The 26,868-nt window shown below is 37.8% G+C and overlaps 1 protein-coding gene across 1 annotated transcript in view; it reads right to left on the reverse strand.

Annotated features, from left to right (window-relative positions):
• Positions 1-26,868, reverse strand: part of LOC6046465 (gamma-aminobutyric acid type B receptor subunit 1) — a 203,096-nt gene that overhangs the window by 168,641 nt on the left and 7,587 nt on the right. Inside the window, exon 2 of the mRNA XM_038258438.1 lies at positions 14,456-15,536. Within this exon, the coding sequence (XP_038114366.1) occupies positions 14,456-14,503 (48 nt within the window). The 5' untranslated portion in view covers positions 14,504-15,536. The remainder of the gene's footprint in view (positions 1-14,455; positions 15,537-26,868) is intronic.

Consider the following 26,868-nt stretch of genomic DNA (forward strand, 5'->3'; position numbering starts at 1 on the left):
CAAATTTTCAAGTTTCAAGTTTTCAAGTTAAAGCCATTTTAGGTAACTTTTTTGAAAATAGTCGCAGTTTCTCATTTTTTTTAATAAGTGCCCATGTTTGCCCGCTTTTGATAGAAATGTTTTTGAAAAGCTGAGAAAACTCTCTATATAAGAGGGCTTGTTTTTAAAAAGTGGGCTGATATGTGCACTTATTTTAAAAAATGAAATAATGCGACTCTTTTAAAAAAAGTTACCTCAAAATGGCTATAACTTGAAAACGGTGCCTCTTATTAAATTATCGATTTTACGTCGAAAAATGAAGTTGAAAAATTTTTGCGACCAATATTTCCATTTTTTTTTAAATCAGTATTGATTAAAACATTCATAACTCATTCAAAGATTTTTTGTACAACCTGGAAATTTCTGAAAAGTTGGCATTTGATGCCCTCTAAAACATATGAATAAAAAAATTAAAAACATTTTTTTTGCATATCAAGTTTTTGTGACAAAAAGCTAAATAAAAGTCACCAAAAATTTTTTACACTGTATAATTTTTTTTCAGTGTAATCCGTATTCTTATCTTTGCCCAAGACACCACATCGATCAAAAAATTCCTTCAAAAGATACAGATTTTTGAATTTTTATACATCATTTTTGTATGGCCAGCTGCCAAATTTGTATGGAAAATTATATGGACAAACTAATGATGGAAAATTGCTTCTTTGGGCATACCGAAGGCACCAAAAAAGTTTCAGTCGGATAAAAAAATACAAAAATTAAAAATCTTAAAAATAACGATTTCGTAGGGAATTGCTCAACTCTGATCTTAAACAAAAACTTTAAATTGCATCCTTTAAGTTACTCAATTCAGAAAGGAAACGTACGATTTGTTGGTTGATCCATTCAAACCGCAATAAGGCCCGTCACTCCAAGGTCTCTCCATACTGGAGATTTCCATCGAAAACGGAAACCACAATTTGCTCGACACCTTGTTCGTTTGAAGGAGGAGAAGCCACCTCCGCGTATCCATTCTCCTTGCAAATCGCGCGCGCTTGGCAAATACGTCAGTCAGGAAGTTCAACATCACTTTGCCGCAATAAAATGCTTCCCGTGCTTTCTTGCTATGACGCGTACTCTGCAACAAACGTGCCCTACACTAGGTACTATCCATGTGCGAAGAGAAAAAAAAATGCTCCCAGTACGAGAGCTGACTGCGGTACAATGCGGATTCAACACTTTCCACAGTGCTAGATCGTAATGTTTAATCGCTTTATGTTATAAACTTTTTCAATGTTTGCTTATGAGTAGGTTAATAAAAATAATACGCTAAAATTTTGCAAATAAGGCTGATTTCAGACCGAGTTGTTTGTTCAAGCAGATGTAAATAAAAAAAATTCAATAATTTTATAGTAGGTAGTAAATTAGATAATGTTGGAACATTGTTCACAAAGATTCATGGTGGAATTGTGAAATGTGTGTCTTTCACACACATTTTTTACATAATATACGTTGCTATGCAGTTGTTTGTTTATCTTTGATATTGAAACGTCAACTTAGAGTAGATTTTGACATTTTCCAAACCATACGTCAAGTTTCTAATTCGGTTACTTTTCCATTGTAGAAGATCAGAGTCCATTTCCATAAGTTCAAATTCCTAAGCTAAGTGTGATTTTCTAAGTAAAGTGATTGTTGATAGGCCATAAGTAGCAAAATTCTCATTAACGAATTCGCCCAGTAGATTTTTAATAACATAAACGAAACCAGCACTCAATCTTATGGCCTATCTACAATCACTTAACTTAGAAAATTTCACTTAGCTTAGGAGTTTGAATCAATGGAAATGAATCTGATCTTCTACAATGAAAAGGAATAAAATTAGAAACTTGACGTATGGTTTGGAAAATTTCAAAATCTACGGTATGTTGACGTTTCCATATCAAAGGTAAACAAACAACTGCATAGCAACGTATATCAGCCCAGCAAATTTTCTAAGTTGATTGTGGATGACGGCCGTAAGTTGTGTACATTTTCTAAGTTTTACTTTACTTAACTATTCTAAGCTAAGTGATTGTAGATAGGCCATTAAACGCCGGTCTATGCAACGACAAAATTACTTTGTTGTGTGGCCCAACACCACTGTTTGACGCCCCAACTCTAGGGAACAATAATAAGCAAACACATTGGATTACAACACCGGAACAGTCTCAGTCCACGGGGTGAAAGTTCATTACAGTCGAGTATTCCGGAAGCTTTAGTTTGTTGTGTCAAGTTTTTGCAATTTATAGAATGGGAAAATGTTTCCTTCCAGATGTAAATTGTTTCTGTGCTTACCGAATAGCGAAAAACAGTGTGTAATAAATGTACCGTTAGCTTAAATAAAAGTATTCATTTTATTGGCCATTTCACTCGAGAGGGACGTTTTCGATCCATAGAAATATGTCCAAAAAAGCTTTTACTTGATCTTTTCGTGATTCCGCTGTATGTCACAAGTTTGTCAAGTGCCATTTCGTCTCGAAGCCGCACAGTTTCGAGAAGGACTGTATTGTGTTGCACATTCGAAACTTTTTTCATGTTTCCCACTTGAAATACAGACACAAGGGCCTAACTTTTAAATGGCAATTTCATCCACTTGACGACTGTATGGTGGAAAATGGCTTTTGTCACTTCTTCTGTTTGCTTTTGGTTGGGGCTTCAGCCATAGGCCATAGGCACTTGAACAGCAATGATAATCTTGCGATTATGTTTCGCCGTACAGAAACTACGTAGGATCGCTGTGATGCCAGATGGGACAAAACTCCTAGAATGCGATTTGTTTTTTATTGGTTTGATGTTTTATTATGGATCCATCATCGTCACCAGCAGTACGTAATCGATAGATTGTTCTTAAAGCGCTTTTGATTATCTTCTCAATGTTTACGAGTTCCGCTGTTTTCCTAATTTGAGAATATTATTCATAATTTTCGGATCGTCGACGGAGCAACAAGCGAATGAAGTAGGGGATATAAACCCATTTTAAGCCTAATAAGCGGTCATGTTTAAATTATGCTAGATAATCTGGAGTGTGCCTTGAAATTTACTAAAACCAAGTACACCAACGAGTAGAGCATCTTTTTGTGAAGATTTCTGTTTATTTTTACTTTTTCTAAAAGTTATTCTATTCCTTTTACAAGCATTTGAAAAAAATATTTCCAAAATGTATTCTAATCAAACGAGAATGCATTGGGCCACGCATAGGGAAAATTTCCTGGCATTTCTGGCTCACACCAACAGGCGCTGCTGGTGGTGTTGGTAGCCACCCTTTATTCTTTATTTACCTTCGCTTCTCGCTCGGTTTTCTTTAGCCTTCGATTGGAATGGGTCGTCAAAATTGAAACGTCAAAAGACTTGGCGCGCTTGTTTTTTTTATGGCGCTTGCTAATTATTTACATGTTTCGGGATTATTTTTCAAGTGAGTGATCAAGTAATGTGCAATAGAACATGTTGCCGAAAGTTGGGGCAGTTTTGCATCGAATGCGCCGTGAGAAAGTAAGCGAAAGTGAAAAGTTGATTTTGGCGATATTCATTAAGCATTTGAGGGTTTCTCGCGTGTGTCACTGTGTGTGCCAACAAAATGATAAGAAATGGTCTCGCAAAATAGAAATTATGATCAAAAGTGCATTAAATTTGATCTTTTTGGCCAGTAAGTGGCATACATTATCGTGCTTACTCGAGGCGGTGCTGTTGCTGGTAATTTTATAGCCTAAATAGTATTTTGGAGCTTTAATTGAGCCTCAAACTCTTCATATGACGAAGATATGTGTTTGATTGGAAAAGATATATTTCCCCTAGGTTTAGGATAACCGACGCAAAGGTGCGAGGCATACGTCCCTGATCTAAACCAACCAAACACGGCCCGGTCATTCCCGAGAATTCATTCTTTTGCTGGACGTCGACGAGTAAACATCAGGTGCAGATGGCCTGGTGGCACGGTAGCAGACGGCCTGGAGGCAAGGACCTGCTAAGACATGCCAGCGGGAGTCCCCGGGGGTGTTCCGATGGGGGGACATTTGCTGAACCATAAAAAATTGGGCAATATGGGTATTAAACTTTATGGTTTTTGATACTGGACATGAAAATTGATTTCACCTCGATTCCTATTTCAGCTCCGCTTGCAAAAAAGTTTCCGTCGCCTTCGTTCGGTAGGACAAATAAAACTAAATAATTGTTAAAGCGACTTAATAAATGAAATGAAATTGATCACTAAAGAGTTGTATTGCCTAATTATTGAGGAATCATGGGGAAATTTCGTGTACCCTTCTAATCGAAAATTTGCCAGTATTGACAAAGAACTTTGTCCTAAGGGCACTGTCTACGGGTGTCAATCCAAAATTTCGCGAAGCGTAAGTGTAACGATTTGTGTAATCGTTTAAACGCTTATATCTTCCACCCAATTCAAGCAATCTGCATGCTTTATCCACCAAACGAAAGGGGAAGTCTTAAATTGCAAGTAGACTACCTCACAAAGTTGATAAAACTTTGTTAAAGTACTCAAAAGTTAAGATGAAAAATAAAAATTCAGACCGGGAAAATCCCGGTCGCTGATTGGTTGAGCGCAACCTTTCCCAAACACATTAATCAGATTCAAGTATCTAGCACTTAGCAAATTTTGCTCTCTGCCACTGCTTCGAAAGCGTCGAGCCGTCACAGCCAAGCGAGGTTATAAAAGAGCGCCGTGCCGCCGGTTGAAGCTCAAACGAGTCCGAAGCTTTGCACGAGGAGGATCGAGAAGCAGCAGCAGCACAGCAGAGCCGCCGAGAGGAAGGAGAGAATTGAAAAATTGGAAAGAGAGGCAGAGCAGGCGCGGGAGGGAAAATTGCCGGCAACTTGGAGTGTCATCATCGCATGGTTTTATCATCGTCATAGGACGTTAAAATGGCCCTTTTCAGGGCCAATTCACACAAAAGAGTATTCTTTAAAAATCTGGTTGGGTACGGTAGTGAGTGTTTGTGTGTGCGGAAGGGAAATCGAGTGGCAAGTTTGGGGCTTGAAAGAGCACCAAATTATCAACGCATACACACAAACGCGGGCTGGGAGCTTCATTTGTGTGCGCCTGGTTTCTGCCGTGCAACTACCCTTCACGAGTTTGCTCATCCGATCGATCTTGGGAAAATCGATTTTCGATATTAGTGTGGTTCCGCGAACACAATTTTAGTGTGGTTTACTACACACACACACACACACACACACACACACACACACACACACACACACACACACACACACACACACGAGCAAATCCACAGTCGATGGCGCCTTCTTGCTACAAATACACTTGCAACGCACTGTTTGGTGCTCTAGGTGGTGTGTAGTATGTGTAAAGAGAATGAATAAAAAGATCGGAACCCAATTTTTTGCGAAGCGAAATCGTTAGGTGGCGATTTCCCCTCTTCGCAGACTTCCCCTCCTTTTCCTTCACGCTGATTGGTTGAACAAACCTTTCCCGATCATCCTCTCCGAGAGACGTGAGATTGATGTAGGGGAGAGTGGGGAGACTTGATCCCCTTTTTTTGTATCGCACATAACTCTGTCAATTTCTCACAAAACTATGATCTTTTTGCATGAATTGAAAGCTTAAACATTCAACTATGTTTGGCTGATAAGGATATTTCATCAGATAAACTCTTCGAATCATGCCAAGCGTTTTAAAAAAATATTTTAAACCGGCATTTTCAAAATGTTGGGGGTAATTTGATCCCCCTTTCAACATTTTGAAGAAATCTTAAGCAAAATGTTTCTTATTCATCCAAACTTTTAATTTTCTATAAGTTACAGCAATTTCACTTTAAACCTGTACGTTTGTGTTCAAAATATAACAAGTTTAGCATGCAAAATATTTAAAAACATAAAATTTTCTTTTTTAGACCAAAATTGAGCATGTTTACAAAAGCTGGTAATTTTTGTTTACAAAACTTTTGAAAAATGGTTCAAACTGCAGTAAGTTATATACAACTATACTAAAGAAAACTATGTACGAAAACCCAGCCCAATTATTTAATCTTGAGGCTGATTCTAGTGACTGTAAAAATGCAGGGATCAAGTCTCCCTAAACGCACTTTTTTAAACAATTGATTGTAAAAATAGTATGACGATAAATTTAAAGTCAAATGCGTAAGGGTTTTGGAGTTGATATGTTTATCAAACAATTCATGTATAAAAAATATTTTTTTGAATAATTTTTGAGTGTTTTCTATACTTATCAAAACAAAGAAAAAAGATCTCTTGGAAGTTTTTTGCAGCACTTCTTAGAAAAATGTGTGTAACTCAATCTAAACATTTTTTAATTTTTTTCTTTGTTTTCTACAATGAGTTTTAGTGAATTTCGCACAACTTTCTAGAACAAAGCTAATTGTTTTACCCACATGCTGACGAGATACAGGCTTGGGATCAAGTCTCCCCGGGGATCAAGTCTCCCCACTCTCCCCTATCTAAAATCATCTCCACTCAAGCTCATAATTTTCTGACAGTCAACATCGAGTGGCAGTTGCAGAATCAGAAGGGACAGCAGAAATTTCCCCCGGTCAACGACGTGGAGAGGTCGCCGAAATGGCTCGGGCCATCGCAGGAACGGGACGGATTGTCGCTGCAGGCCATCAAGGAAGAACGTTAGGGACCGATGTGGTCAAGCTGCTGATCCCGGAAGGCTCCGGTTAACGGCATCAAGAAGGGGTCTCCGTGTTGATCGAGAACCAGTTCCCTTTGGGTCAAGTTGGTTGTGGTTGCGATAAAGTTTATGGTTTTTGATACTGGACATGAAATTTAACATTTCGGCAGTCGTGACCGCAATCCGGAGTGGCCGGAGGCCCCGCGGATGTTCCGATGAGGGGACATTTGCCGAACCATAAGAGTTAGGGCAATATGGGTATCAAACTTTATGGTTTTTGATACTGGACATAAAATTTGACATTTCAGCAGTAGTGACCACAATCCGGAGGCCCCGGGGATTTTCCGGTGGGGGGACATTTCCCGAACCATAAGAGTTGAGGCAATATGGGTATCAAACTTCATGGTTTTTGATACTGGACATGAAATTTGAAATTTCGGAAGTATTGGCTACAATCCGGAGTGGCCGGAGGCCCCACGGATGTTCTGATGAGGGGACTTTTGCCGAACCATAAGAGTTAGGGCAATATGGGTATCAAACTTTATGGTTTTTGATACTGCACATGCATCTGACCATTATCTGAAGTTACGCAGTTAAAATAAATCGCTTATTTTACGCAGGAAGTAATAAATCGATTACTGCGATTGATTTTTATTGTGCCGCGGCGAAATTCTGTTCCTGGAAATATAGAATAACTATTTCGAATTCAATTAGAGCCCTTGAAAGGGCAGTTTTAATGTTTGCTGTTGAAATTTACGTTGCTGCCGCCAATTGCTTGCAACAGCCTTGCAAAAACATTTCCGCATCTTGATAACTTTCGAGTGGTGAGGGAAAGTCGATTGATTTCACCTTGATTTCTATTGCAGCTCCATTTGCAATTTCCGTCCCCTTAGTTCGATAGGACGTTGATATTATGTCTTAAAACTATTCACAAAAGAGTTGTCTTATGTAATTATAAGGGAATCATGGGGAAATTTGGACCGGACATTTTTATCGAAAATTTCAACAATCATCTTGCAAAGTTCTTTGTCATACTGGTCATGTGTAACATAACCACCTGCACCTTTTTCAACAAGCATCTTGCCAAGTTCTTTGTCATACTGGTCATGTTTAACATAACCGTGTACCTTTATAAATAATATCATTCAACACAAATTAAAGCTCATTTCTTATTTTTCGCCTCGCTCTGAAAGCACCTATAATTAATTACTGGGATTAACAGTTGACAGGTTAAACTGTAATGGTCCGTAGGTCGCGTGTTGGGCTCACCAACTCAAGCTTCTCCGAAAGAAAGGTACCTCTGCTATCCCACCTGCACATTTGGCATGCTAATCGAAGAAACATCACGTGCAGTTGATGAAGGATCAGACACGTGGGCTCAACATGGCAGCAGAAACAGCGGTGGCGTGACCTTTGGCTGAAAGTCTGCAAAAATCCTCACCGTGTTGTTTTCTTGGGGTAGAGAGAGAGAGAGAGTGAGAGACAGAGGTGAGGGGGGCGGCTACTTATGCTGCAGCTTTATATTTTTCGTGTGCGGATCATCGAGGATTTTACGACGGTGAAACAACAAAAGAACGTAATCGAAAATCGGGAGGCTCCGTTGGAATTCCGCATTCTCCACCCGGTCCTGCAAATAACTCAAGTTCCGCAACGACAACCGGCTCTGCATCCAAAGTAAGCATTGTGGGGGACGTTCGTTCATGCACTGGTTTCGGTTATGAGGACTTTATGGGTTTTATTAACATGTGTGCTTTATCAACTTGAGTAGTGAGGCAGTTACGCAGTAGGTTAAAAACCTTAAATTTTTACGCTATTCTTGAAATCAACAATAGTGGTAACTCCACAATAAGTTCAATTCCAAAAGCTCATTTATTAGGCTAGTAAAACCTAGAATTAATCGTCTCTCATTCCTTGTCGATAAACATCTGCACAACTGTTCTACCACTCCATCATAATTTTCTAAATTTATTTTTGATATACTTTTCAGGAGTGACTGTGGGACTCCTGTCAGCAGATGAGAAACATAATATTTCCTCCATAAAACAAGCCCCCGCCGGGTGGGAAGGCCAGCAATTGTCGCCGGAGCCTTTTGTTGACGTTGACGTTGTTCACACTCCCGCTTCACCGTCGTCATCGCATCAATCAATTAATCTTGTTACACAATCTGGAGCGCTTTGCGATGGTTGTCATGGAATTTTCTCATTAAAATTACATTCTGTATGTGCTGTGTACATGGACATCCTATACAATACAATGCTCTGCGTACTCCATTCTTTGGTTGCCCCCATTCAGTGGTATCAGTTGGCAAATTCCTCCTATTTATGATATTATGAATTCGAGGTCCTTTCCAGGCACATTGTTGTTTTCGCACAATAATCTTGGCGCGCACGTGATATTAAATATCTCCGAGCTCTCAATAAAAGAATAAAGCACTCCAGCCAACAGAAAATCGATTCGTAGGAACACTCGGTTTATTCTGAAAGTTTTTTTTTCATATCTGTGACGACGTTGATATTGCCATAGACAGACCGACTGACCGCGCTGTTATTTAATCATTTCTGGCACAGGGCGCCCCCGTCTGTGGCCTGCAGTAGGAAGCAAAACAATACATAAAGATGATTTCCTCGATGTCGATACGCAGATATTTCTTCCCGTTTCGAGGATTTTCAGATTTCCTATCCCAGTATGCTCAAAACAGTTTAAGTTACGAGCATAATTTTTAATTCAAAATAGCCAATAATCAAACCAATGTTCAGCAACAACAATTAAATAACGTATTCATTTTTAAAGGTATAAAGATTTAAAAAAAAATTACTGCACATTCTCAATTCATGAGGGATTATAAACAGAAATGTCTCCAAAATCACGTCCAATTTATTTATTTATTTTTTTCATTGTTTTTGAAGGCCAAATGGGATTTCCTTGAAATTTGTACGAAGAATTAGGGCGATTCGTCTCTGTTGAATATAATCCATGAAAATTATGCATTATATGAGAGCAGCGAACTACACTTTTTTCAAGCTTTGAAAATTGTTGATCAGTCTAAGTTAAAAAAATAGTCACGTTACTTGGATTAAAATGATGTCGGGTATGCCATCCATTACTGAACCCCTTTCCTATAGTGGACGCTCTTAAGGTGTTTTGATGAAAAAATCAATAAAATCATTCATAACAATGTAGACTAACATTTAATTGTCATTTCCACCAAAATAAGAATTTTGAGTTCGACATCTGAAATCAGCCATTTCATTTTCATGATTGAATTATTGAATTAACAGCATTTCATTTTCATGATTGAATTAATTATCCAATAATTTTTTCACTGATTATGTCATTACAGTAAGTCCAAATAATGTACGAAAACGAAACTATTGGCACTACGCCCCCCGGGGCATGGCCTTCCTCTAACGTGGGATTTCTGCTCCAGCGCCTCTGTCGAGACAGGAGAAACCGGGACCGACGTTTTACTTCACCATCCGATAGAAGCTCAGTGGATAAGGCGGGAATCGAACCCGCGTCTCATAGCATCATCGGGATCGGCAGCCGAAGCCGCTACCCCTGCGCCACGAGACCCACTGAATAATGTAAATAATGTAAAGTATGTAAAAAAAGTATTTACAGGCAATCTGCATATTTTGTGATGAAACACGTAAACAATTTAAAGTTACTACGTTTTGTTCAGAAACTCATGCCGCACACTTTGGTACAAAAATCTCATGAAAAGATGATTTCTATAAAAAGTTATATAACAAATACTATTACAAAAATCAAAACCCGATTTAATCCCACCAGGGGTGAGATAGAGCCTTTCTTACTAAAGAATTTAACTTCTTTCAATTCATACAAAAGTACAAAAATACAAATTGATACAAAAAATCTTATGATGAAAGCAAGGTATTTTTAATGATGTGTTTTCCAAAAGAAATTGAAAACGCAATTTTCACCAAAAGAATATTTTTAATCGTACAAATTCTTAATCAAACAAGCGTTTATGACAAACGCGAGCATAGCAAGCTTCCCTTGCGCCAGTGACGACGCACACTGCGGTTTTGGTTTTCTAGTTTTGGTACGAGCCCAAAAACCGAACAAAGCCGGCGCAAAGCAAAACCGAGTTAACCGCACAGTGGGAAGCTTGCCATTCAGCATCTACGAAAGTGAGAGAGTCAGAGATAGCTATTTTTACAACCGCACCACTACACACTCAACCGCGAGAACCTTAGGTAGATAGCTATTGGCGTTGCGAACATTGAAAGCTTTGAAAACGATATAAAGCTTAGAAGCTTTGAAAGCTCCTATTGAAATCCAATGAACTCTGTTAAATAAACTTACGAAATCACGACAAAATGAAGCCTACTTAAAGGCGATTTTAGGAGCACACGGGAAAAAAATTGTTTGTAGCGGGATGAATGTCCTAAGTCACAAAAGTTTTTGCATAAACATTGTACAGTTATGCAAAAAACGGACAGAGCAAAAGAAACCGGAACGCTACGATATCTTACATGTTGAAGAAAACATCGGTAGACAAGCTACTATAAACGAGTATAAGTCGAGCAAAACATATATGCGCCAGCATTCTCGCGCCAGTATTCGAAGCTCAACTTGACAACTTGTTGACTTGGCGACGAAGCATCGAAAATCAATGCAGTGTGATTTTTTGGCGATTTTTCCGATTAATATTCATACTGTATCATCTTATTTACGAAGATGAAAATGACGTCCAGCCATAAAGTTAAACCTATACCTTGCAAAATTAGTGTGTACACCTTTCGAAAACTTAACATAAATAGAGGGGTTTTATAGAAAACCTAGATGTTTGGGTATCAAAAGATCGGAAATTTTATTTTCTTTCTGATGCCACATAGGTTAACTTGTGAATTGTGAACCGGTTTGGATGCCGGCGGATTTTCCGACGACGTATTTCTGGCTTGATACGAAATTCTAACGAAAAATCAATTCTATCGATACAAAGACCCCCATTAGGTTGTTACACCCACTCCAAAATGTTAATTTATCAATTCTATGGTAATATGTTGACATTTAGATGAATTAAAAGTTTGCAAAATTAAGTTTAGATAAGATTTATATAGAATTTCCAGAGTTCTATCAATTTTTATACTAAGGAGTTAATAAACTTAACATTCAATCCAAACTATTTTTTTAATCGGTCAAGGATGCCCATTTGGAGTTGGGAGACTGGATTAATGGTGATTTGTCAACAAATAACCTTATTTATGTTAATGTTTTCGAAAAGTGTAAAAACTTGTTTTAATCCTTTTTTTATTTTTGTAATAGTATTTGTTATAAAACTTTTTAAAGAAATAATCTATTCATGAGCTTTTGTAGCAAAATTTTAAACCTTTTTGCCTTCCTCACCTTACTGGGGAAAGGCTTTAAAATCACTCGAAAACTGAACTTCTCAATTAGACCTCCTAGACCCACCTTCATGTATACCTATCGACTCAGAATCGAATTCTGAGCAAATGTCTGTGTGTGTGTGTGTGTGTGTGTAGGGATGTGGGTCTGTGCACCAAAAAATATGCACTCGATTATCTCAGCACTGGCTCAACCGATTTGGACCGTTTTGGTCTCATTCGATTCGTCTTGGGGTCCCATAAGTCCCTATTGAAAATTATGAAGTTTAGTAAAGTACTTCAAAAGTTATGCTAAAAAAACGATTTTGACTAAAGTCCGGAAGATTGTAAAAAGGGTGGTTTTTGTAAGAAACCCCAGCATGTTATACATTTTTAGAAAGGTATTTGAAAGACCTTTCCAACGCGACCAATACATTGAAGATCTGACAACCTTATCAAAAGTTATTAGCAATTAAGTGTTATTTATGCACTTTTTGGAAGCCGGATCTCAGATATCACGATGAAAACGTTGTTCGGATCTATCATGCAACCCGTCGTTGAACAGGTAATCAAAAGACCTTTCCAACGCGTCCAAAACATTGAAGATCTGACAACCCTATCAAAAGTTATAAGCACTTAAGAGTTATTTATACACTTTTTGGAGGCTAGTTCTCAGATATTTAGATGAAAACTTATTCCAAATATATCATGCGACCTATCTTTGGATAGGTAATTTAAAGACCTTCCCACGAGCGTGTCTATTTTGGATAGCATTACCCTTTGAATGAGAGGAAGGCACCAACCACCTAAGGGTGGATTAAGTAACGTTTTTATTTTTGTAATAGTATTTGTTATATAACTTTTTATAGAAATCATCTATTCATGAGCTTTTGTAGCAAAATGATCTGAACAAAACGTAGTTCTAGGATTCTGTCAAACTTTAAATTGTTTACATGTTTCATCACAACATGTGCCCAAGGAGTGTAAATACCTTTTTTACATACTGTTAATTTAATGAACATAATTGAAATAACACCAAGAAATTAATGAATTATTCATTGAACTCGAATTTCATAAGGCAATAATCGAAAAACACTCAGTGTAAATACCATTTGTTGCAAGGTTTAGATTTTGCCTGTATAAAATTGTCAATGATCACCCAATTCCACAAACAAAACTGGTGCTGATTCATCGCTTGACATTTTCTATCCCATATTCAAATTATCCCATGTTTTCACAACAGGACCAGAAACATGCGAATTCATTTCCGTTTTTTTTTATTTTCACCATCGGAGAAACCGTTTAGAATTTCCAAACTGAGTAAAACAGCCTACCATCAGAAATTATACAGAAGGATCCAGCGCACAAACAGAGAGCTGAGAGCAATCATCTTGTGGCGGATCTGTACGGTTCATTGAACACGCAACAACATCTTCGATTTCCACTGTAAAGGCCACCACCAGCACCACACTTCTTGGGACCCGCCGCCGTACACTTGAGCCTCGATCATTGATGACATCCTTCGCGACCCTCATCATCTGAGGCTGCCTTTTCTTGTACATAAATATATTTATTTTTTTCGCTGCTCTCATTCAACATCGTTTTGCAATATTGGATCTTTGGTCTCGTGCCAGTGTAACTATTTACGAAAGATATAGGGTATTACACCGGGCGGCAAGAACGTTCGATAACTGCCCAGAATGAGGGATTCAATTCGGAAATCACACAACATGTCACCGAGATTTTGAAGTGTTATGAATAGACTAATTCGGATTTTAATCAAAAGTCAACCATGGTATGAGGTGTTAAAGAAATGTTTTGTCAAGAATTAACGCAAAACTATTCTTTCATAACTGATTCAATTCTGATGTCATTGCACTATAAAAGAAAAAAAAATCTTTATCGTCGTGTATAATAACGCAAGCATCTCAGTCAATGATCCCAATTGCACTCTTTTCCATTTACTGTATTTAAAAAGTATGTATTGTTTAAATCATATGCTGCCAGAAATAAATGAATTAACAACAACAACAACATCTTCATAGCGAACTAACCATTTCTGGAGGAACACAAGAATAGGGTGGATACGCATTTTGACATCTGGAACTATTCAGCAAATTCCGATACAATGGGTAAATTTTACACAAAACTCGAAATGTAAAATAATAGCTGGCCTACACAGTTACCTTTTAACACTGCGGGTTATTAAATAATTACCTTTTGTAACAGAATTGTAATCATTTCGGTCCTGTCAGTTTTTCGTAGAATTGATGTTTAAAACTTAACAATTTATTTTTCTCCAAAATTGTAACCGTTCAATTCGCTTTAAAAAAATCTTGTTTTCACGTGTTGCTCAGTGTTGTTTTTTCCACTATAGGTTTATGTCGTGCTTGCCAACGAGAAGTGGAATGTTTTTCAGTTTCAGTTTCCTCTTTCAACATCGTTAACTGTTTATTGATTGCAATTAATTTTTTGTAATACTTACACTTCTGCAAACATCGCCGGTCGTTCTGCTTCTCCGTTGGTAGCCCATTATCGATAGCAATTTTTATTTTGCTGACTTTTTTGAACGTTGATTTGTTTGGAAACGATGCTGGTTTAGAATGTTTGCTTACGGATAATTTCCAACGTTAACACAAATTTGCTTATGAATCCATTTTCAACAGCTACTTCGTAACACGTAATAAAAACTTTCACATTGCTTTTCAACTATATTTATGTATGCGAAATGACCTTCGCGAATAGAAGAAGCACATGACAAATACCGACACCCAGTAATGATTCTCTAAGCTTAAGAATTAAACTATATTTTTTTTAGCGTGAATCCCTTCTGAAATACTTCGCTGTCGCTTACAAGAATTTCCAAATTCAATTAACATTAATCAAGAGAAACGTATCTTTTCTCCACATACAGACACACACACACATACACATTATAACAGCATCTGAGCAGCTAAAATTTTAGCTTTTGCTTAAACTTTCACCGCAGCCGAGTTTCCTGCACTCTGAACCAGCCACTCAACGACTAACGAGAACGAATTAATTGCCATGAGCTTGAACCGCTACTGTTGTTGCCATGACTTTTCCTTCAACACACACTTGAGCCAAAGCTCTGCTTTTCCTCGTTCTCTCTCTTGCTCTGCTTGAATTTCCTCTCACAAAAACTCTCACTTTTCCGTGAGTTCCACGAGATCTCTCACTTTTCTCCTCCGACAGAACCCGTCCCCAACACCAGCATGGAGTTACAACAGCAGCGTGGGCATAGCGATGCTGGTGGAAAACATCCTTTCAGAAATTTTCCACTCACCAACACACCAACACAATCGTCATGTTCATTCTGACGTGGAGGAGCACATGACTTTTCCAGCACACAACCGGCCCAACGTGTGTGAGTGGGTGGACGATTTCAGGATTCCTGTTGCTGCTGCTGCTCCAGCTGCATTACGATCTGGCCCCCAAAGGCTGCTCTTGAATTGGGCCCTCGGCTCTCTAATGGTGATGACGACTGTGTGGAGGTGAAGGTGGCTTACCACGAACGAAAGAGGTTACGTTTCGTCCACCTTTTCCTGCAACGAGAAACGAAACGGAAAAAAGAAAGCACTTACATTAATCATTTTTCCCTACCGGTGCCGGAGGTTTCTTACACTATTTGATACCCTCTCTCTCTTTTCATCTCTCTTTCTTTCGTGCTACTTATTAACGGCAGCGTGTCGAGATTTCTTGTTTTCCCAACGAATCACCGGTCGGTCGTTCTTTCAATTTGCACGTGCCCCGGATCAAACTTTGACCGGTGGGGATTAAAGGATTAAAGCTTCACCGTGCTGCTGCCGCATGGTTTTCAGGGAACCCCAACGCAGCTAATAAAAAATATTCCGAATCGTTCTCATCCGTTTTCATTGCAGAAGATCCCGATGGAAAAGGGATCTAGCATGATACTTTGTGATTAGGCATACATTTAATCATAAGTAATTGAAACTTTGTTAATGATAATGGTACATATCAACAGCGGCAGTTGTTACCTTCTTCTTCCAAAATTGTTACAATTAAAGACCCAATCCTGACAAAACGCTGTAAATTTTTGCTGTAAATGCATGAAATATATCGAAAGTTCCCGTGGTTTTCCCGTTAATGAAATATTGCACACCCGTTGCCCGTTGAATTTAGTGTTTTTTAGTATACAATTGTAGTAGGTATACTAGCCAGTCCCATTCTGAGGTCATGCCGAGGAATTCTAGGTGCTCATTTCTTAAATGATAGATTATGATGTTAGGAACAATGTTTTCTTAGACAAGAAAAAATAATAAAATACTTTCTCGAACCTTCTGTAATCGCGTAATTCTGTAACAGGAGCTGGCGCTTTGCATTTTAATTTTAAATGGGATTTAACCCGCAAAAAATATTTTTTTCAAAAATCTAAATTCTTGAGGCACTTTGGCCACTAAAACGTTTAGCATTTTTACTGGCGTATAGGCCAGATCCTTGCGCATCTTCTGGTATCTATCCAGGTTTTTAAGCGAAGATGGCGTTCGAATTGTGAACGCCCGAATTGTCAAAATCGCGCAGTAGCACCAACATTAGAAAAAAAGTATGGCTGTCATGCCATGGCACACTTTTTTCGTAATTTTGATACCACTGCGTGATTTTGACATTTCGGGCATTCACCATTCGAACGCCATCTTCGCTTTAAAATCTGGATACACCCAAAGGAAAAATATTTCTCAAAATCTGCATCAGTAGATTTACTGCAGAAAATGTCACATTTTATAACATTTTTTGCAGCAAGCCCGTAGATCATTTTTGCCCGCGTGTAAACAAGTCAGCGATCTGCAGTTCTCACCAACACATGTAATAGGGGGATGGCGTCGCTATTTTTAGACCACGTTTTCCACTTTTGCTCCATCGAAACCGACTACTTTATCGACTTCATTTTGCTGGGGGAGATAGGACGCCGTTTATTTTTAGACGATGACTCAGCACTTTTCCACTCTTGCACTTAAAAAAACCAGATGGCAGCACGATGTAACGCCACGTTCCTATGCTGGCCCGTCTCCGAGCAACACTCCAAAGAGAAAAACAAATGTCACACCCCTATATCGCAAAAAAATGCATGAGGACAGTTTTCATGCAGATTCTGATATACTTTCATGCCACCATGCATCACAATCATGCGACCGCCGTTTGGGTGTATCATTGAAGTATGGAACATCCTTGAGCTCAGTAAAGACCTTTAAAGTTTGACATTTTTTCGAAAAATCAGCCCCGGATAAAAAGAAATAGGTCGTACCTCACGACGCCCGAGACGCCTTTAAGTTTTGCTGGGGCCGATTTTTTGAAAAAAAAAAACAAACTTTGAAAGTCTGTATCGCGCTCCAGAATGCTCAAAACTTGCCATTTTTGTTACACTCTTATATATATACGAAAAAAAAATACGACGACTACTGAAAAAAACAAGTATTGCAAACTCACCTTTTCATACACATTTCAGTGATGAAAAGTAGCACTTTATTATATATTTTTTCGTGATTCGATTATCCGAAGATTCGATTATACGAAGTGGATTTTTCCGAGGCCTTCGATTAGTCGAGTATATATGAAAAAAACCTCACCTTTTGGTAAGTAAATTTAATAAATAATAAATGGGTCATTCTCCGACAACTCACACAGCAGTTGCCCCAACCTCTCTTCAATTTGCGTGAAACTTTGTCCTAAGGGGTAACTTTTGACCTTGATCACGAATTCGAGGTCCGTTTTTTGATATCTCGTGTTCCATGTTTTTCAATAATTTGCAGCCTCAAATGGTGATGAGATGGAAATTTGGTTTTTAAAAAAGCTCTTCCATTTTCTGTTTTTCAACTGTAAAAAAAATATGGAACAAGACTACCATTTCAAAAGGGCCAAATATGCAATACATATTACGCCCTTTAAAAATGCAAGTCTTGGTTTACAAATTTCGAAAATATTTTTTTTTCGAAAAGATCGAAAAATTTCACGAGTGTTTCATATTTTAACACTGTAAATCGGACCATTAGTTGCTGAGATATCGACATTAGAAAACGGTGGGTTGTTTGGGTGAGACTTAGAAAACATCAATTTTGCTGTTTTTAAACCTTTGCATGGCAATATCTCAGCAACTAAGGGTCGTATGAACAAAGTTTCAACAAGCAAAATATTGATAATTTTCTCATCTTTTCAAATATTTTTTTTCAAAAGTGGGCAAACATGTGCACTAATTTAAAAAAAATAAAAAACAGCGACTTTTTTTCAAAAAAGTTACCTGAAAATGGTTTTTACTTGAAAACGGTGCACTCTATCAAAATTTTACTGGAGTACTTTTTGATTGCAAATTTGATTTAACATCAAAAAAGTTGAAATTTTTTTGCGAACAATATTTCGATTTAAAAAAAACAGTATTGATTTGAAAATTCATAACTTGGTCAAAGATTTTTGCACAACCTGAAAATTTCTGAAAAGTTGGCATTTCCTCTAAAACATATCGAAAAATGAAAAAAAAATAAAAATAGTGTTTTTTTGCAAATCAAGTTTTAGTGACAAAAAGTTTAGTTAAAAATCACCAAAAAATTTGATACCGTGTATCATGTTTTATCAGTGTAGTGCGTATTCATACCTGGGTAATTCTCTACCAACTCACACGAAATCGGGAAAAGTTGCCCCGACCCCTCTTCGATTTGCGTGAAACTTTGTCCTTAGGGGTAACTTTTGTCCCTGATCACGAATCCGAGGTCCGTTTTTCGATATCTCGTGACGGAGGGGCGGTACGACCCCTTCCATTTTTGAACATCTAATCTAATCTAATCTTATCAGACCCTAGCGCAGCCAATCTTTCGAAGGGATCCTGGAGAGTGCCTTAGGTTAGATGACGCCTAGCACTCTTCTTGTCATTTATTAACATTTGCAGTGCGCCATTGCAACGGAATGCATTGAAACATCACAAGCGTTAACGCGGCCAGGCCTACTGCGTAAAGCCGTTTCGCAGAGATGACTCGTAATTGGGTTGAGTTTGAGCACTGAGTGTTCGAACAACAACACAATTCTGAATCGACAAGGGAGGAAGAAGCGTGGGGACACACCACCATACGCTCCGAGATTTGGTTGTATTCGTTGGGAGCACCATGCTAAGAAAGTTTGGTACTCCGGGACCCTCTGGGATGGGACATTGTATTTCCACGAATGCCCTGGACACTATTTGCCGTGGTTATAGCGCCACAACTTGCTCTGTACGACCCCTTCCATTTTTGAACATGCGAAAAAAGAGGTGTTTTCAATAATTTGCAGCCTGAAACGGTGATGAGATAGAAATTTGGTATCAAAGGGACTTTTATGTAAAATTAGACGCCCGATTTGATGGCGTACTCAGAATTCCGAAAAAACGTATTTTTCATCGAAGAAAACACTAAAAAAAAATTAAAAATCCTCCCATTTTCCGTTACTCGACTGTAAAAAATTTTGGGACATGTTATTTTATGGGAAATTTAATATACTTTTCGAATCTTCATTGACCCAGAAGGGTCATTTTTTCATTTAGAACAAAATTTTTCATTTTAAAATTTCGTGTTTTTTCTAACTTTGCAGGGTTATTTTTTAGAGTGGAACAATGTTCTACAAAGTTGTAGAGCAGACAATTACAAAAATTTTGATATACAAACATAAGGGGTTTGCTTATAAACATCACGAGTTATCACGATTTTACGAAAAAAAGTTTTGAAAAAGTTACTTTTTGCGTTTCTCTTTGTTTTGTCGTCCGTGTCTGTCGAACGGTCATTATCAGCGACGACCAACTTTTTCAAAAATTTTTTTCGTAAAATCGTGATAACTCGTGATGTTTACAAGCAAACCCCTTATGTTTATTTATCAAAATTTTTGTAATTGTCTGCTCTACAACTTTGTAGAACATTGTTACACTCTAAAAAATAACCCTGCAAAGTTAGAAAAAACACGAAATTTTAAAATGAAAAATTTTGTTCTAAATGAAAAAATGACCCTTCTGGGTCAATGAAGATTCGAAAAGTATATTAAATTTCCCATAAAATAACATGTTCCAAAATTTTTTACAGTCGAGTGACGGAAAATGGGAAAATTTTTAAAACTTTTTTAGTGTTTTTTTCGATGAAAAATACGTTTTTTTCGGAATTCTGAGTACGCCATCAAATCGGGCGTCTAATTTTACATAAAAGTCCCTTTGACACCAAATTCCTATCTCATCACCGTTTCAGGCTGCAAATTATTGAAAAACACCTCTTTTTTCGCATGTTCAAAAATGGAAGGGGTCGTACCGCCCCTCCGTTACGAGATATCAAAAAACGGACCTCGGATTCATGATCAGGGACAAAAGTTACCCCATAGGACAAAGTTTCACGCAAATCGAAGAGGGGTCGGGGCAACTGCTGTGTGAGTTGGCGGAGAATTACCCACATATCATTTTTGTATGGACAGCTGCCAAATTTGTATGGACAAACTAATGATGTAAAATGGCTTCTTTGGGCATACCGAAGGCACCACAAAAGTTTCAGTCGGATTTAAAAATACAAAAAAATCGAATGACCGAAATCTGAGAGAACTGCTCCAATCTAATGTATCGGGGCACTGCAAATGTTAATAAAGGCAAGAGGATACTAGGCGTTAATCAACCTAAGACATTTTCCAGGATGCCATCGAAATACTGGCTGCGATAGGGTTAGATTAGATTTAGTCAAGGAATTTGAACAAAACTGATATTTTAAAGGAATCAGGAATCAAGGTTGCTGAACATAAATTTTAGGTATTAATTATAATTGTTTAAGTTAAATAGGGTAGAGGACCCAGTTTTCGCCCTGCTCCAGTTTTCGCCCACCTACTGGATTTAATCTATTTTAAGCAAACTCATACCGTTTTTTGGTTGAATTTATTATGCAGGTTTACATATTCATTCGTTTCTAGTACTAATTGAAACTTTCCTAATGAATTTCTATTGTTTATTAAGTTTTTATAAGCTTTTTCAAAAAAAGCCTTACTGCAGCCGCCATATTTTTGTCAATTTAGACTACAGCGGGTAATAATGTTAATGAGGGAAAACAACTCATTTTGTCCGAAAATAATGTAAATGAATAATTCATTAGTTCACTGTATGTCTGAATTTCATGAAAATCTAGTGATCTACCTGTTTTAAACGTTTACCAAAGGTTATTTCAGTAAAATAAAGTGGGCGATTTTTGGGGTCATGAAAAAACATGAGATCCAATTTTCGCCCAGGGCGAAATCTAGTATTGTGTTTTCAGATTTTATCTAGAACCAGTTTTCGTTTACCATAAAAACGAATCTAATCGCAGCGAATTGTGCTTGAAAATATATGTGGAACATTCAAGATTATTTTTAAAGTTTAAATAATCATTTTAATTACTTTCATTCATAAGGGGTTTTGGTTCAAATGTTGTAAAAGTTTACTGGTACATAGGAACACAAATTAAGCAGAGGATGGAGAAGTAGTTACACATGTGCTTTAATATTTTTATTAAGAGGTACTCGATGTTTTATGTTGAGTCAATTCGGGAGCAAATGACCCATAGGGTTAAAGCACCCCTAACAAAATCAACAACAACATGGAGCTAATTCCCAGTCAAATCAATCCGAATTCTGAAACGGGATTTGTATACGATTCTAATTAAATTCCGTTTTAGAATTCGGATTGAGTTAACTGGGTTGTAACTGTGTGCCTCTTGGGTGAACAGGGACACATGAGTTCTATCACAAATTTTGATTCAGTCATATTTTTTTAGAGAGAGTGAGAACATGTTTTGGTTTTAGTTATAATAGACAGAGAATCTCAAAATAAGCAGGATATCTGAAAAAAAAACTCCTAGGATTTTTTGAACCTCAATTTATAATATGTACGACAAAATATGTGCACATCAATGAAATTTAGCTTCGGGAACATGTCGTGTATCAATAGGAGACCATATTTGCTTAGCTTTGAGTCATAATTTCATTTGATTTCTTGATTTTTGTTGTGGGCGAAAACTGGTTCCAAGGGTGGGCGAAAATTGGATTTAGGGGGGCGAAAATAGGCTCTTCAGAGCACATTATAAAAACGCAAAATTTTATAAAAAATGAGCACGTAAATGATAAAAACCTTGTGGAAACTTGAAATCAAATAGTTTATCAACGTTCTACAACAAATAGAACCAAAAACCATAAATTGTCATCAAATTCTCATCAAATTTCCTAGATTGCCACTATAAAGTGGGCGATTTCTGGGTCCTCTACCCTATTGTCAAAATAGTCGGTTTAACACAAAAATAATATTCAAATAGGACAATCTAACATGCGTTTACATTGCTTTACAATTGGATGTTAGCGCACTTTAACCCCCTCATCGTATGTGTAACATCTACTCGATAAAACAGTATAATGGAAGGTCAATTTAAATCTGATACATATTTTGGGCTGGGTACATTGTTGCTCGTCTGGAATACCAAACACGCTGAAAATTATGTATCCAGGTAAATCAGTAGATTATGCCACTGATCCTATTGATAAAGCTGTCTGGTTTCCAGATTTGGAATGTTGCCGTTTATCCCTTTGTTGCATTTTATCATCTTTGTTCGGGTCTTTGGATACACATATTTTCTTTTTCTTTGTGCTAAATTTGGGTTTAAAAGGATCGACATAATATATTTTAGGCATTGAACTAAGCTACCGAAAAATGTCATTCAACTTTCTCTTCACGGCGCACCGTAGCATCCTGAACTGATATCGATTGAATTGATATTGAGTCTATAGCTAGGAGGAGAAAAGCACGCCAGAGTAAATTGGATGTTATTGCAGAAGCGATAAAAGCGAACCTTTCTCGCAAGTGTTGAACCTAACCTGAATTTAACCGTGAAAGGAATCTCAAATAAATCCAAACTAGCGGAACGAGTGAAAATATTTGGTAAACTATTTTCCACCCCATGTTTCTCGGAATACCGGTGGAAAACCATTTTTCATCAACTCTCCAGGTATTTCCTTTTATAGTGGTTTGAGCAGATGTTAAAATCTCGTCCTGGTGCTTTGTGAGAACAAACGCATGTGATCTAATTTACTAAGGTAATCAAATTTCAATCCCAAAAACCACAACTAATTTAAGTATGGAACATTCCGGAGAGAAACTGGTAACCACAAGGAAAATGGAGCATTAATGACGGTTCAAAATGAATTAATAAAGAGCGCGTTGACCACAGGCAGATAAACATACTACATGATTTATATGAAGCAGCACAGTGAATCATCATTGCTCAATTTTGGGGGCGAGAGTAATTGTAGATGTAATAGAAAAATATTCGGCCGTTAAATTTTCAAACGGAGCTTCTGCTCTAAAAAAAAGAGCTTTTTTTAGCTTTTTAACATAATTTTCCCTACACAACGAAACTGAAAAATTCATAAATGATTCAAAACGTGAATTAACAATAAAAAACGATTCAAATATTCAGGTTGTCTTGCGAACCATGACGTGCTCCCGAACTTCGATTATTTCCAAATTCCTGGGTGACATCACGATAATTGGTATTATATTCGATAACGATCCTTCAAAGTGTGGAAAAAGGTATTTCCGAGCGCTCAACCGGCTGGCGGCGGTGACGATGCTGCTCAACAAGACGAGGGACAACGTTGATGGGCCGTTGAGGGACAAAGTTTTCCCGGGGACAGCGGGGCACGGTGGAAGTAAGTAAGCGGGCGAGGGATGATGCAAAGTTCACCTTCTTATTTGGAGCTCGTTAGGAATAATGTCTTTGTCTACTCGGAGGGAACGAAGCATCGTTAACAATCGATTGGCAGGATATTCGGTTGATGCTTGAAGCGCTAACCTTTCACCTTTTATTTATAGAACGAATAAGCTAACGTATAAAATCAGGCCAAAGAGGCAAGGCAAAGAAAAAATCTCCCAATGTCTGGATTTTCTGACGCGTAGCGTTCGTATCCAAACATCGACTTAAAGTGGCATAGTTGAAACTTGACTCAAAAAATCTCGCATGCTCCCCGCCTGTTCGGCAAAAGGAACCCAATATTATCCACCTTTTTCGCTCGTGCTTGTTCCTCAAGGAATCCCGAGCTAACTCTCGGGCAATTTGAGACGATAGCTGTGGCCTCGCTTGCCACGTGCTGCGAGTATGGCTCGTGAGAAGAAAAAAAAAACGGCGCGGTAAATAAACATGAGTAATTGATTGAACCGAGTGTTATCGTGACATGATTGAGTTGTTCCACCGGGCTTCGTTAGAACGGTTTTCAGGCAGTGTCGGAATTCTTGGCAAACTGTTCGTCTTGAAAAGAGGGTGTGTATTGCCCTTCTTAAGGTACTCCACAGTAGCACATTGTTTATTCACGTTCTCACAAACATGGAACGAGATTATTTTCCACGGCTTGTGATATGGTTAACCTAACCTAACCCCGCCTTTAGACGGGCTTCGATCTGGAAAATCGCCATTTTTCAACCAGTTTTTGATCTCTTAAAATTTTAGAAAATTTATGGGTTGGAAGTTTTACTTGTTTTATGTGACTTTGCCAATGTTTTTAAAAGTGTCATATTTTTAGGGGTCACCTTTGGCTGTTACTAACATTTCCTATGGGTAATTCTCCGCCAACTCACACAGCAGTTGCCCCGACCCCTCTTCGATTTGCGTGAAACTTTGTCCTATGGGGTAACTTTTGTCCCTGATCATGAATCCGAGGTCCGTTTTTTGATATCTCGTAACGGAGGGGCGGTACGACCCCTTCCATTTTTGAACATGCGAAAAAAGAGGTGTTTTTGAATAATTTGCAGCCTGAAACGGTGATGAGATAGGAATTTGGTGTCAAAGGGACTTTTATGTAAAATTAGACGCCCGATTTGATGGCGTACTCAGAATTCCGAAAAAACGTATTTTTCATCGAAAAAACACTAAAAAAGTTTTAATAATTCTCCCATTTTCCGTTACTCGACTGTAAAAATTTTTGGAACATGTTATTTTATGGGAAATTTAATGTACTTTTCGAATCTACCCAGAAGGGTCATTTTTTTCATTTAGAACAAAATTTTCATTTTAAAATTTCGTGTTTTTTCTAACTTTGCAGGGTTATTTTTTAGAGTGTAACAATGTTCTACAAAGTTGTAGAGCAGACAATTACAAAAAAATGATATATAGACATAAGGGGTTTGCTTATAAACATCACGAGTTATCGCGATTTTACGAAAAAAAAGTTTTGAAAAGGTTGGTCGTCATCGATCATGGCCGTTCATAGTCACCCGCGACAGACACGGACGACGAAACGAAGAAAAACGCAAAAAGTATGATAAGTTATGGAAAAGTGGTTTCTGACCACCAGAGATATTTTGGGTTTCCGAAAGGGGGTTTGAGGTGATTTTCTGCTGATAAAAAGCATGAAATAATGAGTTGGCTTGATGATGTTTCTTGAAAATTTGTAAACGTTGGCTTAATCATGAAGAATTTATTTTACATTTATTTCATTTATTTTACTATTAAATAAGGTTTTAAAATTATTTTACTGGTATACTAGCCCGGAGAATGTGTGTTGTACACAGTTTGTAGAACAGTAGCTGATCTATACGAAACCGCCCCATGTGTCCCACTTCAACCCACTTAACCCTCTAACGCCCATGGTTGCACCAGAGCACCACTAATTTTTCACTTCAAATTGCGATTTCTCGAAAACTAATGAATGAAATGCACAGTGTTATTTAAGATGTTTACTGCCTCCAATTCAAATTCCATCCAATTTGGTCAATTCTGTAGAAAATGGCAAGGAAAACCGTAAAAAATCTCGATTTTGCTCTGGGCTGAAAGGGGTAAAAAAAACTATCAGAGTGGACGATTACTTCGACGTTTCTAGCAAAAATACTCCCTGGAACACTCATTTTAAGCTCACGAGGATTTTAAAAAATCACAAGGTTCAAATCAAAAATTACCCTACCAAAAAGCACACAAAGGGTTAAGTCCCTTTTTATTTCAATTTCATTTTATTAAATAAATAAACAAAAAGTGGATTTTCTCAAAAGTTTTTTCAATTTTCTTCCATGGTGTTATAAAAAAGCTATTGCAGCAAATTCCTAGTTCATGAAGCAATTAAGTTTGATTTTTCTGAACAAGTCAGTGAAAGATTCGAGGAAAATTTTCATTATTTCCATCGTGACTGTGCATGCATTCCATTTCAATAGATTTTGCTCCACAACCATACCTTCCATTTTCCACGGATCAATTAGACTTAAGAGTAAGCACGACAAAATACTTTCCGGGATTGTATTGAAAAATAAATGTTGGTGAACCCCCCTCGCCAAGCTAACGGCGTGATAGTGGCTATAAATGCAGCTGAGGCTCCATTCAAACAAGAGAAAAAGTGAAGTTTTCTACCAGTGCAAGCCAATTGAATAGCAGCGCTACGACCGTCGCTCGGCAGCGGAAAATCAACGTCAAATATGGGTTAGTTATGGGAAGCTAACTAACCGTATTTCCACACGGTGGCGGGGCATTTATGCAAACTACCGCACACCAGCAAACGAAAAGGAAGGTCAAAAGTAAACAACGGTCGCATGCACACTAGCAAACGGAAAAAGTGATGATTCGTCCGCTTCCGACCGCCGACCATGGTCGACGACGGTGTATGTGTGTGTGTATGTATAGTAAGTGTAGTATATCCAAGGGGGTGTGGCTGCCAATCCCCCGCGTTGTCAGACCAAAATCCAACATAAAGCTGACAGACCAAAACTGTCAGACCAAAGCGGGTTTGGCTGCCAATCCCCCTGTCAGACCAAAGAGCAAAAGATAAACAAACTCAAGACACTGATATTGATGAACACAAATTAGGCAAGACAATTTTGCAACAAAAATATTTTTTCAACAAAAAATATATTTTGGAGCTAAGAAAAATAGTCTA

Source organism: Culex quinquefasciatus, chromosome 2 (assembly GCF_015732765.1).
Source record: "Culex quinquefasciatus strain JHB chromosome 2, VPISU_Cqui_1.0_pri_paternal, whole genome shotgun sequence".
Taxonomy (NCBI): Eukaryota; Metazoa; Arthropoda; class Insecta; order Diptera; family Culicidae; genus Culex; species Culex quinquefasciatus.